The 17,412-nt window shown below is 44.1% G+C and overlaps 1 protein-coding gene across 4 annotated transcripts in view; it reads right to left on the reverse strand.

The window, feature by feature from the left end:
- CPT1A (carnitine palmitoyltransferase 1A) overlaps positions 1-17,412 on the reverse strand; it is a 64,960-nt gene that overhangs the window by 9,352 nt on the left and 38,196 nt on the right. For all 4 annotated transcript variants that reach the window (XM_059932244.1, XM_059932243.1, XM_059932247.1 and 1 more), the window contains 2 exons: positions 12,683-12,799; positions 10,482-10,646 (listed from right to left, as the gene is read on the reverse strand). In XM_059932244.1, the coding sequence (XP_059788227.1) occupies positions 10,482-10,646; positions 12,683-12,799 (282 nt within the window). The remainder of the gene's footprint in view (positions 1-10,481; positions 10,647-12,682; positions 12,800-17,412) is intronic.

Below are 17,412 nucleotides of genomic sequence, written 5' to 3' on the forward strand. Positions count from 1 at the left end.
AAAACATAGAAAAATATAAGAAAATGAAGATCAATCTTCAGAGTACTGCCTGCCAATATTTTCCATCTCTCCTTTCCAGATTTTGCATATAATAAAGTGAGAGTCAGGAAACATTTTCTGTAAAATGCAGGTGGTAAATATCACCGTCCTGGTGGGCCAGGTGGTCTCTGCTGCAACTTTTCAGCTCTGCCACCGTAGCTCAAAAACAGCCGCGGACAATACGCCAAAAAGTGCGTGTGACCACGTGCCAGTAAACTTGATCTCTGCTCTCTGAAATTTCATTTGATTTTCACCTATCACAAAATAGTCTTAATTTTTTTCAACTATTAAAACTGTAAGACCAGGGACTTCCCTGGTGGCGCAGTTGTTAAGAATCCGCCTGCCAACGCAGGGCACGGGTTCAAGCCCTGTTCCGGGAAGATCCCACACGCCACGGAGCAACTAAGCCTGTGCGCCATAACTACTGAAGCCCACGCACCTAGAGCCTGCGAGCCACAACTACTGAGCCCACGTGCCACAACTACTGAAGCCTGCACGCCTAGAGCCCGTGCTCCACAACAAGAGAAGCCACCACAATGAGAAGCCCGTGCACCGCAAGAAAGAGTAGCCCCCTCTCGCTGCTACTAAAGAAAGCCCGTGTGCAGCAACGAAGACCCAATGCAGCCAAAAAAACAACAAAGAAAGTAAGACCATTCTCCACTCAAGGGCCATGTGAACTAGCTGAAGGGCCCCTGTGGCCTGTGGGCCAGAGTTTGCAGATTACTTGTAAACAATGATTAACATCTTGTTTTATGACAAGTTTTTTCACAGAATACACCATAGACATCACTTAATGGTTACATAATATTCCATGTACAAAAATGCCATAGTCTAACAAATTTCACTTTGAGAACCTTTTAGATTGCTTCAAATTCTTACAGAGGGGCAAGCTTAAACTCATCTTTGTCAACCTGTCCTTTCACTGAATACAATTCTCAAAGTAGAATTTGCTGGGCAAACGGGTGTGCCTTCCCAGTGATTCTTCAGGCTGTGTGCACCCCACAGATGACCATTCCGAACTGCTGAGTTCGAACACCCCTTTCTCAGGCCACCCTTCCAAACATAGAATGTAGAAAAGCTCTTTGTAAACTGCACAGGCAAAAACTCAGTCTTATTTAAGCTGCACTTACTAGGTTCCTAGTAAGATTAAACTATTGCTGTACATTCACTGACTGTTTGTTGGTATTTCTCTTCTCTTGTGAACCACCAATTTCTGCTCTGACTCCATGTTTTTCTATTGGGCGGTTTATTTTCCTGAAATGGAACCATCTAGCCAGTTTTTCCAACTTCACTGATGACTCAACTCATTCCTTCCCATCAATGTTAAATGAATCGCTATATGATTTCACAGAACTATTCTGGCACCAAAACTACACCGTATGAATTACTATAAGCTTCTGATTTCTATATTTTTGGCTTTGAAAGAACAAGTCGCCACCTCACCCTGCCCCGTCTCCACATGACCACTTTTCCTTTTCAGAATATTACTGGTTATTCTCATATAAATGTTAGCCCTCCAGATGAACTTGAAGGTAAAGCGGTCAAGCTCCTTTCCTAAAATCATCTCCGGACCTCTTACTATGTTCACACTGCATGTGTGAACCGGGAACATCCATCTCCACGGTGACGAGTCTTTCTATCCAAAATCACAGCCTTCTCTCCCCTTCCAAGAGTCCATCCCTTCTCGACAGCTCTGGGCCTTCCTTCCCAAAGGTCCCGTCTGCTTTATAAACAGACGCCTGGGCAGTCCAGTGGTTAGGACTCCACGCTTTCACTGCCTAGGGCCCGGGTTCAATCCCTGGTCGGGGAACTAAGATCCCACAAGCCGTGTGGCACGGCACGCGTGCCTGCATGGAGGAACAAAGAAAGAAAGAAACACCTGGGGTCCCAGATTTTTGCTTCCAGTTTGCATCACATTTTCCTACTATGTTTTCTGCTTGGCTATTGTGGCTGTACGAGGAAGATGCTGGTCTTTGTATAATTCTGCACCGGGCCTCCTTCCCGAGCACGCTTCTTAACCGTAAAAGCTTTTCTGCCCGCTCCATCTTCTGAGCAGACGTGCGAATATTCCTCCTGCCCCGTGATCCTGTCGGCTGCACTCGCTGTACTTCCTGGAAAGCTGTCTGGGAACAGCTTCCTGGAGCCTCTTCATCCTTCTTGTTTTAATGGGGTCGCCTCCACACTTTACCTTTGAGGAATACGCTGGTGGCTGATACATGATGGGATTTACTGTGTTAAGGAAACAGCCCCTATACTAAGAGTTATCGAGACAGGATGCTACATTTTGAATGCCTCGTTAGCACCTGCCACAATGACTGGTTTCTTCTCTGATCTAGTAATATGATTTAATCTACTATTGGATTTACTAATACCAAACCGTCCTCCTGCCGTTGGTATTAACTGTTGCTGGTGATCATATTTTCCCTATACTGGTAGATGCTATTTGCTCTTATTTTACTTAGAATTTTTGCATCTGCATTTGTGAGCAAAATTGGTCCGTGGCTTTGTTTATTCGTTCATCCATCAGCTGAAAAGCTGTATCACAGCGGTTGAGAACATGGGTTCTGGAACTAGTTTGCTTGGATCCAAGCTCAGTTTTGCCACAAACGAGCTATAGGTTGCAGGCAGGATACCGCACCTCCTCGAGTATAAAGTGGAGATGAGAAAGTACCCTCCTCGGGGTTGCTATGAGGGTTAACCGGCTGCTGCCAGCACTCAGCCCGGCACTGGGCAGGCTCCGTGCAGGTCACTGTCATGACCAGAGTGAAGCTAGTCCTGGGAGGCCATCAGGCAGCTTCCTTCCTTCCTGACGCCTCTGGAGCTGCCCACTCTTCAAAGCCACGAAGCTGCTGCCAGCCGGTTCACACTGGCGGGCGGGCAGCTCTCCAACTACCTATCTGTCATCCATGCACACCGACCTTCTCAGACTGTCTACCTTGTCTGGGGCCCACTTTACTCATTTGTGTTCCTGCAGAAAATCCTCATTTCACCGAGATTTTCAAATGTGTTGCTATGGAACCTGGGATCCTCTTATTAAAATCGTCTCTGTATCTGAAGTGTCACCACCTCCTCAGTTCCTAACGCTGCAGACTTACGTGCCATTTGCTTATCAATTTTTAAAAATCAAGATAATTAAATCTAAGATCCAGGACTTCAATCCCATTATATCTTTTAGTCACTTGATCTGCCAGACAAAGCTCAAGTCTCCTACAATGACTGTGCTTCTCTCCAACCGCTTTGGGTGCATTTATTTCACGGAATGTGTTACTTGGCAAAAAAAGGATCATCATGCATCATCATGACCATCTTTTTTTTTTTTGGATTTTATTTTTTTATACAGCAGGTTCTTATTAGTTATCCATTTAATACATATTAGTGTATATATGTCAATCCCAATCTCCCAATTCATCACACCAGCACCACACCCGCCACTTTCCCCCCTTGGTGTCCATACGTTTGTTCTCTACATCTGTGTCTCTATTTCTGCCCTGCAAACCGGTTCATCTGTACCATTTTTCTAGGCTCCACATATATGCGTTAATATACGATATTTGTTTTTCTCTTTCTGACTTACTTCACTCTGTATGACAGTCTCTAGATCCATCCATGCCTCTACAAATGACCCAATTTCGTTCCTTTTTATGGCTGAGTAATATTCCATTGTACATATGTACCACTTCTTCTTTATCCATTCATCTGTCGATGGGCATTTAGGTTGCTTCCATGTCCTGGCTATTGTAAATAGTGCTGCAATGAACAATGGGGTGCATGTGTCTTTTTGAATTATGGTTTTCTCTGGGTATATGCCCAGTAGTGCGATTGCTGGATCATATGGTAATTCTATTTTTAGTTTTTTAAGGAACCTCCATATTGTTCTCCATAGTGGCTATATCAATTTACATTCCCACCAAGAGTGCAAGAGGGTTCCCTTTTCTCCACACCCTCTCCAGCATTTGTTGTTTGTAGATTTTCTGATGATGCCCATTCTAACTGGTGTGAGGTGATACCTCATTGTAGTTTTGATTTGTATTTCTCTAATAATTAGTGATGTTGAGCAGCTTTTCATGTGCTTCTTGGCCATCTGTATGTCTTCTTTGGAGAAATGTCTATTTAGGTCTTCTGCCCATTTTTGGATTGGGTTGTTTGTTTTTTTAATATTGAGCTGCATGAGCTGTTTATATATTTTGGAGATTAATCCTTTGTCCGTTGATTTGTTTGCAAATATTTTCTCCCATTCTGAGGGTTGTCTTTTCGTCTTGTTTGTAGTTTCCTTTGCTGTGCAAAAACTTCTAAGTTTCATTAGGTCCCATTTGTTTATTTTTGTTTTTATTTCCATTACTCTAGGAGGTGGATCAAAAAAGATCTTGCTGTGATTTATGTCCAAGAGTGTTCTTCCTATGTTTTCCTCTAAGAGTTTTATAGTGTCCAGTCTTACATTTAGGTCTCTAATCCATTTTGGGTTTATTTTTGTGTATGGTGTTAGGGAGTGTTCTAATTTCATTCTTTTACATGTAGCTGTCCAGTTTTCCCAGCACCACTAATTGAAGAGACTGTCTTTTCTCCATTGTATATCCTTGCCTCCTTTGTCACAGATTAGTTGACCATAGATGCGTGGGTTTATCTCTGGGCTTTCTATCCTGTTCCATTGATCTATATTCCTGTTTTTGTGCCAGTACCATATTGTCTTGATTACTGTAGCTTTGTAGTATAGTCTGAAGTCAGGGAGTCTGATTCCTCCAACTCCGTTTTTTTCCCTCAAGACCGCTTTGGCTATTCTGGATCTTTTGTGTCTCCATACCAATTTTAAGATTTTCTGTTCTAGTTCTGTAAAAAATGCCATTGGTAATTTGATAGGGATTGCATTGAATCTGTACATTGCTTTGGGTAGTATAGTCATTTTCACAATATTGGTTCTTCCAATCCAAGAACATGGTATATCTCTCCACCTGTTTGTATCATCTTTAATTTCTTTCATCAGTGTCTTATAGTTTTCTGCATACAGGTCTTCTGTCTCCCTAAGTAGGTTTATTCCTAGGTATTTTATTCTTTTTGTTGCAATGGTAAATGGGAGTGTTTCCTTAATTTCTCTTTCAGATCTTTCATAATTAGTGTATAGGAATGCAAGAGATTTCTGTGCATTAATTTTGTATCCTGCAACTTTGCCAAATTCATTGATTAGCTCTAGTAGTTTTCTGGTGGCATCTTTAGGATCCTCTATGTATAGTATCATGTCATCTGCAAACAGTGACAGTTTTACTTCTTCTTTTCCAATTTGTATTCCTTTTATTTCTTTTCTTCTCTGATTGCCGTGGCTAGGACTTCCAAAACTATGTTGAATAATAGTGGTGAGAGTGGACATCCTTGTCTTGTTCCTGATCTTAGAGGAATGCTTTCAGTTTTTCACCATTGATAATGATGTTTGCTGTGGGTTTGTCGTATATGGCCTTTATTATGTTGAGGTAGGTTCCCTCTATGCCCACTTTCTGGAGAGTTTTTATCGTAAGTGGGTGTTGAATTTTCTCAAAAGCTTTTTCTGCATCTATGAGATGATCATATGGTTTTTATTCTTCAATTTGTTAATATTGTGTATCACATTGATTGATTTGCATATACTGAAGAATTCTTGCATCTCTGGGATAAATCCCACTTGATCATGGTGTATGATCCTTTTAATGTGTTGGTGGATTCTGTTTGCTAGTATTTTGTTGAGGAATTTTGCATCTATATTCATCAGTGATATTGGTCTGTTAATTTTCTTTTTTAGTAGTATCTTTGTCTGGTTTTGGTATCAGGGTGATGGTGGCCTCATATAATGAGTTTGGGAGTGTTCCTTCTGCAATTTTTTGGAAGAGTTTGAGAAGGATGTGTGTTAGCTCTTCTCTAAATGTTTGATAGAATTCACCTGTGAAGCCATCTGGTTCTGGACTTCTGTTTGTTGGAAGATTTTTTTTTGTTAACATCTTTATTGGAGTATAATTGCTTTACAATGGTGTGTTAGTTTCTGCTTTATAACAAAGTGAATCAGTTATAAATATACATATATCCCCATATCTCTTCCCTCTTACATCTCCCTCCCTCCCACCCTCCCTATCCCACCCCTCTAGGTGGTCACAAAGCACCGAGCTGATCTCCCTGTGCTATGTGGCTGCTTCCCACTAGCTACCTATTTTACATTTGGTAGTGTATATATGTCCTTGCCACTCTCTCTTTGTCCCAGCTTACCCTTCCCCCTCCCCATACCCTCAAGTCCATTCTCTAGTAGGTCTGTGTCTTTATTCCTGTCTTGCCCCTAGGTTCTTCATGAACTTTTGGGGTTTTTTTTAGATTATATATGTATGTGTTAGCATACGGTATTTATTTTTCTCTTTCTGACTTACTTCACTCTGCATGACAGACTCTAGGTCCATCCACGTCACTACAAATAACTCAATTTCGTTTCTTTTTATGGCTGAGTAATATTCCATTGTATATATGTGCCACATCTTCTTTATCCATTCATCTGCTGATGGACACTTAGGTTGCTTCCATGTCCTGGCTATTGTAAACAGAGCTGCAATAAACATTGTGGTACAGGACTTTTTGAATTATGGTTTGTTGGAAGATTTTTAATCACAGTTTCAATTTCATTACTTGTGATTGGTCTGTTCAAAATTTCTATTTCTTCCTGATTCAGTATTGGAAGGTTATACCTTTCTAAGAATTTGTCCATTTCTTCCAGGTTGTCCATTTTATTGGCATAGAGTTGCTTGTAGTAGTCTCTTAGGATGCTTTGTATTTCTGCGGTGTCTGTTGTAACTTCTCCTTTTTCATTTCTAATTTTAATGATTTGAGTCCTCTCCCTCTTTTTCTTGATGAGTCTGGCTAATGGCTTATCAATTTTGTTTATCTTCTCAAAGAACCAGCTTTTAGTTTTATTGATCTTTGCTATCGCTTTCTTTGTTTCTATTTCATTTGTTTCTGCTCTGATCTTTATGATTTCTTTCCTTCTACTAACTTTGGGTTTTGTTTGTTCTTCTTTCTCTAGTTCCTTTAGGTGTAAGGTTAGATTGTTTATTTGAAACTTTTCTTGTTTCTTGAGGTAGGCTTGTATTGCTATAAACTTCCCTCTTAGAACTGCTTTTGCTGCATCCCATAGGTTTTGGATCATCGTGTTTTCATTGTCATTTGTTTCTAGGTATTTTTTTATTTCCCCTTTGATTTCTTCAGTGATCTCTTAGTTATTTAGTAACGTATTGTTTAGCCTCCATGTGTTTGTGTTTTTTACGTTTTTTTTTCCTTTTAATTGATTTCTAATCTCATAGTGTTGTGGTCAGAAAAGATGCTTGATATGATTTCAATTTTCTTAAATTTACTGAGGCTTGATTTGTGACCCAAGATGTGATCTATCCTGGAGAATGTTCTGTGTGCACTTGAGAAGAAAGTGTAATCTGCTGTTTTTGGATGAAATGTCCTATAAATATCAATTAAATCTATCTGGTCTATTGTGTCATTTAAAGCTTGTGTTTCCTTATTAATTTTCTGTTTGGATGATCTGTCCATTGGTGTTAGTGAGGTGTTAAAGTCCCCCACTATTATTGTGTTACTGTCGATTTCCTCTTTTAGAGCTGTTAACAGTTGCCTTATGTATTGAGGTGCTCCTATGTTGGGTGCATATATATTTACAATTGTTATACCTTCTTGGATTGATCCCTTGATCATTATGTAGTGTCCTTCCTTGTCTCTTGCAACATTCTTTATTTTAAAGTCTATTTTATCTGATATGAGTATTGCTACTCCAGCTTTCTTTTGATTTCCATTTGCATGGAATATCTTTTTCCATCCCCTCACTCTCAGTCCGTATGTATCCCTAAGAAGTCTGAAGTGGGTCTCTTGTAGACAGCATATATACGGGTCTTGTTTTTGTATCCATTCAGGGAGCCTGTGTCTTTTGGTTGTAGCAATTAATCCATTCACGTTTAAGGTAATTATCGATATGTATGTTCCTATTACCATTTTCTTAATTGTTCTGGGTTTGTTTTTGTAGGTTCTTTTCTTCTCTGGTGTTTCCCACTCAGAGAAGTTCCTTTAGTGTTTGTTGTAGAGCTGGTTTGCTGGTGCTGAATTCTCTTAGCTTTTGCTCGTCTGTAAAGCTTTTGATTTCTTCATCAAATCTGAATGAGATCCTTGCTGGGTAGAGTAATCTTGGTTGTAGGTTCTTCCCTTTCATCACTTTCAATATGTCATGCCACTCCCTTCTGGCTTGTAGAGTTTCTACTGAGAAATCAGCTGTCAACCTTATGGGAGTTCCCTTGCATGTTATTTGTCATTTTTCCCTTGCTGCTTTCAATGATTTTTCTTTGTCTTTAATTTTTGCCAGTTTGATTAGTATGTGTCTCGGCGTGTTTCTCCTTGGGTTTATCCTGTATGGGACTCTCTGCGCTTCCTGGACTTGGGCGGCTATTTCCTTTCCCACGTTAGGGAAGTTTTCTACTATAATCTCTTCCAATATTTTCTCTGGTCCTTTCTCTCTCTCTTTTCCTTCTGGAACCCCTATAATGCAAATGTTGTTGCGTTTAATGTTGTCCCAGAGGTCTCTTAGGCTGTCTTCATTTCTTTTCATTCTTTTTTCTTTATTCTGTTCCGCAGCAGTGAATTCCACCATTCTGTCTTCCTGGTCACTTATCCGTTCTTCTGCCTCAGTTATTCTGCTATCGATTCCTTCTAGTGTAGTTTTCATTTCAGTTATTGTATTGTTCATCTCTGTTTGTCTGTTCTTTAATTCTTCTAGGTCTTTGTTAAACATTTCTTACATCGTCTCGATCTTTGCCTCCATTTTTTTTCCGAGGTCCTGGATCATCTTCACTATCGTTTTTCTGAATTCTTTTTCTGGAAGGTTGCCTATCTCCACTTCATTTAGTTGTTTTTCTGGGGTTTTATCTTGTTCCTTCATCTGGTACATAGCCCTCTGCCTTTTCATCTTGTCAATCTTTCTGTGAATGTGGTTTTTGTTCCACAGGCTGCAGGACGGTAGTTCTTCTTGCTTCTGCTGTCTGCCCTCTGGTGGATTAGGCTATCTAAGAGGCTTGTGCAAGTTTCCCTGATGGGAGGGACTCGATCGTGACCATCTTTATTAAGAACTGTATTACAGTTAATTTTAGGTACAATTGTGGCCCATCAGTTGTCGTTTACCTGATACTAACATGGCCTCTTGTGCTCTTCTGCATCTGTTTATCTTCCTGACCTGAGTTATAGAGGAATCGAACCTACAGGCCACCCCCTGGATCCACCCCTGACTCCAGTGTCACCTTGGCAGGTCACCTCACCTCTCTGAACCTCGGTTTTCTCATCTGTAAAATGGGCGGACAATAGCTCGTCCCTAGTGAGGGGACTGTGAGAGTGCTGAGACCAGTGCCTGGCACAAAGCGAAACTCACAAGGGCAGAACCGGTATCCAGGGACACTGCACTGCATCTGTGCACAGCACTCAAGTGTTACAACAAAAGTTCTCCGTTAAAAACAGGGCATATCTTGGGACTTCCCTGGTGGTCCAGTGGTTAGGACTTTGCCTTGCAATGCAGGGTGTACAGGATCATTCCCTGGTCAGGGAGCTAAGATCCCACATGCCTCGCGGCCAAAGAACCAATACATAAAACAAAAGCAATATATTGTAACAAATTCAATAAAGACTTTAAAAATGGTCCCCATCAAAAAAAAAAAATTCTTAAAAAAAAAAAAAAAAACGGGTTCGATCCCTGGTCAGGGAACTAAGATCCTGCATGCTGCTTGGCACAGCCAAAAAAAAAAACCCCAAAAAACAAACAAACAAAAAACCAGGGCACATCTTGAGCCAATGCCACAAGGATTTCCACCAGCCCTGGAAACCAGGGGTGCCCTCTCAGGGTGGAATGCTCCCTCCAACAGAAAAAAATCCCACTAAGGTCCTCCTGGGGCCTGGGCTATGTCTCTGATGGGGCCGTCATGTGCAAGCCAGAATGTGCCCAGGGGCCCAGAGAGAGGCAGTGGAAACACCAGAGCTTCTGCTCCTACAGGGACCCCATCCATCCCAGAGCACCTCCCGGGACCTGGCATATCCGCTTTTATGAAAGAGGACGTCAAAGGTCAGAGACATCCAATCATTTGCCCTAAGTAGCTCTGCTTTACCAAACCCTAGGATTGGGTGCTTAAAGGTTTATTTCCCACTTCGTGGAGCAATGAGATCTCACTCGGCTACCATCCCCCACATTCTCCCTCTACTCCTGCGCAATACGGGAAACCGCTGCTGCCCCGGGTGCTTCTGCTGGACACTTGTCCCATCTGTCTGTGGGAGGAGCCCCACCCCCGCACCATGACAGGCACGACCTGCTCCCATGATGGGTCCTCCCTACCCACTGGGCAAACGGCCTTGGTCCTGCATTTAGGGACCGCAGAAGCCCTCAGGATGAAAACCCCAGCTCGGGGTCTCACCTTGTAATGAGCCAGCTGGAGGGAGAGCTGCACGAAGGCGTCCGGGCTGGTTCTGCATTTCTTGATCAGCCCTTTACCGAAAGCACTGAACAGAAAAGAACAGAAATCCACGTCGCTGGCCAGGAGGTTCGCGCTGCTCAGGGAAGTCTCTATGACTTCCTGACACTTGGGAAAGAAGGAGAAAAGCTTTCACTTAATGGGAGGGAAGATACTGACACATACTCTGAAGAAAACAGCAAGCTGGCTTTCAGCACAGCTAACAGAGTCGCTGCTTGGAAATACACACATCGCTTTTTCTTCTTGGTGTTTTCCAACCTTTCTAACCTAAGAGCTGCAACGAGTTAGCAACACGGCACGCCCCCCGCCCTTGAAGAGCAGTGGGGTGGCCCAAGCAGGAGGAACTCCTGGTTCCCAGTGGGACCCCAAAGGGCATTTCAAAGTGTCACAGGTTCTGTTTCGTGAGATCCATTCTTGTTATATGCTGGCCACTGAGGAACCAGTTTTAAAAAGGAAATGGACTGGGACTTCCCTGGTGGTCCAGTGGTTAAGACTCTGCACTTTCACTGCAGGCGGCATGGGTTCGATCCCTGGCTGGGGAACTAAGATCCTGCACGCCGCAACGAAGATCCCACGTGCCGCGACTAAGACCCAGTGCAGCCAAATAAATAAATATTTAAAAAAAAAAAAAAAAAAGATCCTGCATGCTGTACAGTGTGGCCAAAAAATTTAAAAAATAAAGTAAAAAGGAAAGAGACTGTGGTACAGTCGTACAATGGGAATGAACCCTCAACTGTGAAGTCACACGGAGGAATCTTAAATGACTATCACTAAGTGAAAGAAGCAGATCTGAAATGGCTACACACTGTATGATTTCAGTTATGAAATTCGGGGAAAGGCAAAATGATGGAGACAGTGAAAAGACCACTGGTTGCCGGGAGTGAGGCAGGAGAGAGGGATGAATAGACAGAGGAAAGGTTTTTTAGGGCAGTGACACTGCTCTGTATGATACTATGATGTCATTACACCTTTGTCCACACCACAGATGCAGAACACCAAGAGAGAACCCTGGGGAGTTTCCTGGTGGCCTAGTGGCTAGGATTCTGCGCTCTCACTGCCAGGGCCTGGGTTCAATCCCTGGTTGAGGAACTGAGATCCTGCAAGCCGCGTGGCAGGGACAGAGGGAAAAAAAACAGAGAGCCTTGACGTGAACTACGGACTCTAGTGATACTGACTTGTCAGTGCAGCTTCTTCGACTGTAACAGACGCACCAAGTGTCAGGGGACGTTGGTAGCGGGGGAGGTTGTGATGTGTGAGGGCAGAGAGAGCGCGGGGACTCTCTGAACCTTCCACTCAACTTTGCTGTGAACCTGAAACTGCTTTAAATAATAAAGTCCATCAAAAAAAATTTTATTTTTAATAAACGGTAAGTGACTTGGTTAGCTAAAAGGACCCTAGCCACACACTTCAGCAGAGGTTACATCCCTCTGAGGATCACACACCAGCCCCAGGGATGCAGGCTGGACAAAAAAAATGCAGATGGGCAAGACTGCAGTACTAGATGCAATATTTTCCACATCAAAATGACTTCTTGGGGCTTCCCTGGCGGTCCGGTGGTTAAAACTCCCACTGCGCTCCCACTGCAGGGGGCGCGGGTTCAATCCCTGGTTGGGGAATCAAGATCCCACATGCTGCATGGCACGGCCAAAAAAAAAAAAAAAAGAAAAAACACTTCTCAGGCCCCAGGAATTCCTGCTTGGCTTAGGTAAGCTAGGATTTGGTATTTCCAACCCTAAAATTCCTTCCGGAAATGGCTTCCACTGAGCGAACTGCATCGGAGAACACTTAGAGGGACAAAAATGACAAATTAGTGATTTAGAGTATTCCAACTCCAAAGGAAGTGATTTTGGTTTTCACTTTTTCATTGTGATGTCTAGCTAAGTTTGAGCTGGAAATTTCACTGACAATCTTAGCCAAATGCTTTAAATGAAAGAAGAAATATTTGCTGGGGCTTCCCAGGCAACAGGAGCTGTAGCAACTCCGGCGTCCCAGTAAGAAACCCCCAGGCAGACAGATTTCCGTCTCGGGGGTCTTCAACTGACCTCGTGAACACTTCAGAAGGACAGCTGGAAAAGTCGACTGTTAGAGTTTAAACTCGTTTCCCACCCAAGGTAATTAACAAGTGCCTGGTCACTGGGACTTACTTCCTGCGGGATGTCCCACTGTAGCCGGGTCGGGTATGGGATGTTCGGGTTGGTGTCCCCTTTACAGTGTCCATCCTCTGCATAACCCAGCTGGAAGCTGTCCGTGGCCAGGACGTACTGTCGAAAATAAAAAGATACATCTGTGAAGTCAGAGGTCATCACAGCTAATAGCGTTACATAAAAGTTATCTGACCTCCCAAGGTAGACAAACCCTCGTTCTTTCTAGAGATAACATCAAGACTTAACCATAGGGCTTCCCTGGTGGTGCAGTGGTTAAGAATCCGCCTGCCAATGCAGGGGACACGGGTTCGAGCTCTGGTCCGGGAAGATCCCACATGCCGCGGAGCAACTAAGCCCGTGCACCACAACTACTGAGCCTGCGCTCTAGAGCCCGCGAGCCACAACTACTGAGCCTGCGTGCCACAACCACTGAAGCTCGCACGCCTAGAGCCCGTGCTCCGCAACAAGAGAAGCCACCTCAATGAGAAGCCCGTGCACCGCAATGAAGAGTAGCCCGCGTTCTTGCCGCAACTAGAGAAAAGCTTGAGTGCAGCAACGAAGACCCAATGCAGCCAAAAATTTAAAAAATATATAAATAAATTATTTAAAAAAAAAAAAGACTTAACCGTAACTACTTGCTTACGGTCTGCTGTGCATCTGACATCCTCTGCCCAGCCACCTAGTGAGATATTCTTACCTCCATTTCAGGGGCAAGAAAAATGGACCTGGAGAGGTTCAACAGCATTTGCACAGGTAAGGAGCACAGCCAGGATGCGAGCAGAGCATGTGACGCACAGAAAGCAGCTCAGAGCCTGCTTCGAGGTCCCAGGCTGTGAGCTAGTGCCCTCTGGGTGCTACCCCACTGAGTATTTACACTAGCCTGTGAAGTAGTAATTATCATTCCCGCTTGTATAAATGAAAAAGCAGCCTCAGAGAGGCAAAGAGTCTGTCCCAGTTCACACTCCTCAGGGGGCCAGGATGTGGGCCCAGGTGTGGATGTCTTCTGTTCACTGGCAGGTAAACCTAAGCCAGTTTACTCAACGGTATCTACAGAGCACCTGCTACGGGTCAGCAATGCTTCTGAGCACCAGTGATAGGACGGTGAACAAAACAGACAAGAATGTCTGCCTTTCTACAAAAGGTTAAAGGTGGCCATGACCTAGCAATTCGGCTCCTAGGTATGTACTCAAAAGAAATGAAAATAGGGAATTCCCTGGCAGTCCAGTGGTTAGGACTCTGCGCTCTCACTGCCGGGACCTGGGTTCAATCCCTGGCCAGGGAACTAAGATCCCACAAGCCACGCGGTGCGGCAAAAAAAAAAAAAAAAAGAAAGAAAAAGAAAACGTATGTTCACATAAAACTTGTATGCTAATGTTCACAGAAGCATTATTTATAGTAGTCAAAAAGTAAAAAGAATCCAGATGTCCACCAAGTGATGAATAAACAAGACGTGGTCTAATCGTATGAAGGAATACTATTCAGCCATAAAAAGGAATGAAATACCGTTAATGGTACAATGTAGATGAACCTTGTAAACATTAGCTAGACACACAAGACCACGCACTGGGTGATTCCGTTTCTATGAAATGGCCAGAATAGTCAAACTGACAGAGTCAGAAAGGAGATTAGTGGTTACCCAGGGCTGGGGCAAGAGGGGGCTGAGGGTGGGGAGTTTCCTTAGGGGGTGTGATAAAAATGTCCTGGAGGGGCTTCCCTGGTGGCGCAGTGGTTGAGAATCTGCCTGCCAATGCAGGGGACACGGGTTCGAGCCCTGGTCTGGGAAGATCCCACATGCCACGGAGCAACTAGGCCCGTGAGCCACAACTACTGCGCCTGCGCGTCTGGAGCCTGTGCTCCGCAACAAGAGAGGCCGCGATAATGAGGCCCGCGCACCGCGAGGAAGAGTGGCCCCCACTTGCCGCAACTAGAGAAAGCCCTCGCACAGAAACGAAGACCCAACACAGCCATAAATAAATAAATTAAAAAAAAAAAAAAAAGTCCTGGAATTAGATAGTGGTGATGGATAGACAACCACCTGTAATGTACAAAAACCACTGAACTGTATGCTTTAAGAGGGTGAATTTCATGGTATGTGAATTACATCCAATAAAACAGTAATAAAAATATTTTTAAAAAAGGAATCCCTGCACTCAGGGAGCTTACATTCCAGTGGGGGAAGCAAAACAAACAAACAAAAAACAACTCAAGGGACTTCCCTGGTGGTCCAGTGGGCGCTCCCAATGCAGGGGGCCCCGGTTTGATCCCTGGTGAGGGAATTAGATCCCACATGCATGCCGCAACTAAGAAGTCCACATGCTGCAACAAAGCTCCCACGTGCTGCAACTAAGACCCGGCGCAGCCAAAATAAATAATAAATAAAATTTAAAATATTTTTAAAAATTTTAAAAACACAACCCAAGGTCAGATGGTGATACTGTCAAATGGTGAGGGGGGCAGGGGGGTTCCAGGATGGGGGAGCGTGGGGGGGGCCGCATGCATGTGTGGTCAGCATCCTGCAGAGCTGGGCAGGTGAAGGAGCCCAGCCTATCTGTGTCTGCACTGTGTCAGAGCCCCTGAAGAGTCCAACACAACTAAGCATCAGGAACACACCGACAGCCAACAGGATTCAGCTTGGACCAGATTTGTTTTTAGCTGGCATGGGTGGCATCCTTGTATCGGCCCCTTAACTGGCTCTGGCGTGGGCCTCCACGACAAGACAGTGGGTCAGTTCCCATCCATGCGGGGAGCAACTGGGCTCCTGTCTGACCCCTGGAGTCACAGGCCGTTCTGTCCACTGGGCAGTTAACAGTTAAACACCGCCACTTCCAACTGGTCACCCCGGTCTGAGACTAAATCCCTTTACCTTACCTTATCCAGAGTACTGAAAAAATAAGCCTGGCCTTGTCAGTATCCAGTAGATTTCTCTGTTTGGTAAATGTACCCTACGTAGTCCAGACTGCCTAGGATTCAGAGTCTTTTCTCCTTTACCGAAGAACAGCTCTTATGCACTTATTACTGGGAGAGTCCTTGGAACAGGGTGTAACAGACCTAGATCATTATCCTGTGCAAACAGACTTAGAAGGTCTTGTGGTGGTGTCCAGTGGTGCCGAAGGGGGTTTGATCTTTGCTTGATTTTCAGCTGAAAGGATCTCTAAGCCTTTGTCGGCAGAAGCAAAGACCAGGGTGGTGATGAGCCTTTTGGATACCTGGTTGTTTTTATCACGGATAAATGTCTTAGGACCACGCTGTTGTTGTCTTAGACTGGAGCATTTTTTCCCCCTTTTTAAAGGTTTCCCCACATAGAAAACCTCCCTTGGCTGAAGGAACAGCAGGTTAGGTTTTGCTGAGACCCTAACCAGGGGAAGACAGTCAAGTAAAGTGGAAAAGGGACAGGAGGAGCTCCCCTGTGGATGTCATCACAAGTGCACTACACGATCTGATTTCAGGGACAAGACCCGGGCTCTACGCCCTGGGCAGGACGGTGAGGTGATCGGCCTGCGGTCACGGGGGTGTGTCTCCCATGTGGGAAGTGACAGTGAGTCACCGTGTTCCACTCCATTTATTAGAGCAGCAGCAACATAAAGACTGCAGAAATACTGTGTCCACTGTGACTCTCAAAGGGGCTTATCCCTTCAACAAAGTAACCTCAAGTCTCGTCAGATGGGATGATACAGAATTTCTGAGTCGAGTCCACTGGTTTTTTTTTGTTGTTGTTGTTGTATTTATTTATTTTTAAAGACACCCAATTTATTTTGATGTTTATTTATTTATTTATTTAGGCTGCGTGGGTCTTAGTTGTGGCATGCAGGATCTTTAGTTGCGGCGTGCGGGATCTAGTTCCCCGACCAGGGATCGAATCCGGGCCCCCTGCATTGGGAGCGTGGAGTCTTAGCCACTGGACCACCAGGGAAGTCCCTTGTGTGTGTTTTTTTTTTTTTTAAATTGAAGTATAGGGCTTCCCTGGTGGCGCAGCGGTTGAGAATCTGCCTGCCAATGCAGGGGACACGGGTTCGAGCCCTGGTCTGGGAAGATCCCACATGCCGCGGAGCAACTGGGCCCGTAAGCCACAATTACTGAGCCGGTGTGTCTGGAGCCTGTGCTCCGCAACAAGAGAGGCCGCGATAGTGAGGGGCCCGCGCACTGCGATGAAGAGTGGCCCCCGCTTGCCGCAACTAGAGAAAGCCCTCGCACAGAAACGAAGACCCAACACAGCCATAAATAAGTTAATTAATTAATTTTAAAAAAAATTGAAGTATAGTTGATTTACAATATTATGTCAGTTTCAGGTGTACAGCAAAATGATTCCATCTTATGTATATATTTTCAGATTATAGGTTATTTCAAGATATTGAACATAGTTCTCTGTGTTATACTGTAAATCCTTGCTGTTTATCTATTGGGTTGGCCAAAAAGTTTGTTCGGGTTTTCCCGTACGATGTTACAGAAAAACCCGAATGAACTTTTTGGCCAACCCAATATTTTATGCATAGTAGTTTGTTAACCCCATACTCCTAAATTTACCACTCCCTTTTCCCCTCTGGTAACCATAAGTTTGTTTTCTATGTCTGTGAGTTTGTTTCTGTTTTTTGTTTTTTTATTTTTTTTTGGCTGCACCACGTGGCTTGCAAGATCTTAGTTCCCTGACCAGGAACTGAACCCGGGCCCTCAGCAGTGAGAGCACAGGGTCCTAACCACTGGACCACCAGGGAATTCCCTGTTTCTGTTTTGTA

The sequence above is a fragment of the Balaenoptera ricei genome, chromosome 8, assembly GCF_028023285.1.
Source record: "Balaenoptera ricei isolate mBalRic1 chromosome 8, mBalRic1.hap2, whole genome shotgun sequence".
Lineage (NCBI taxonomy): Eukaryota > Metazoa > Chordata > Mammalia > Artiodactyla > Balaenopteridae > Balaenoptera > Balaenoptera ricei.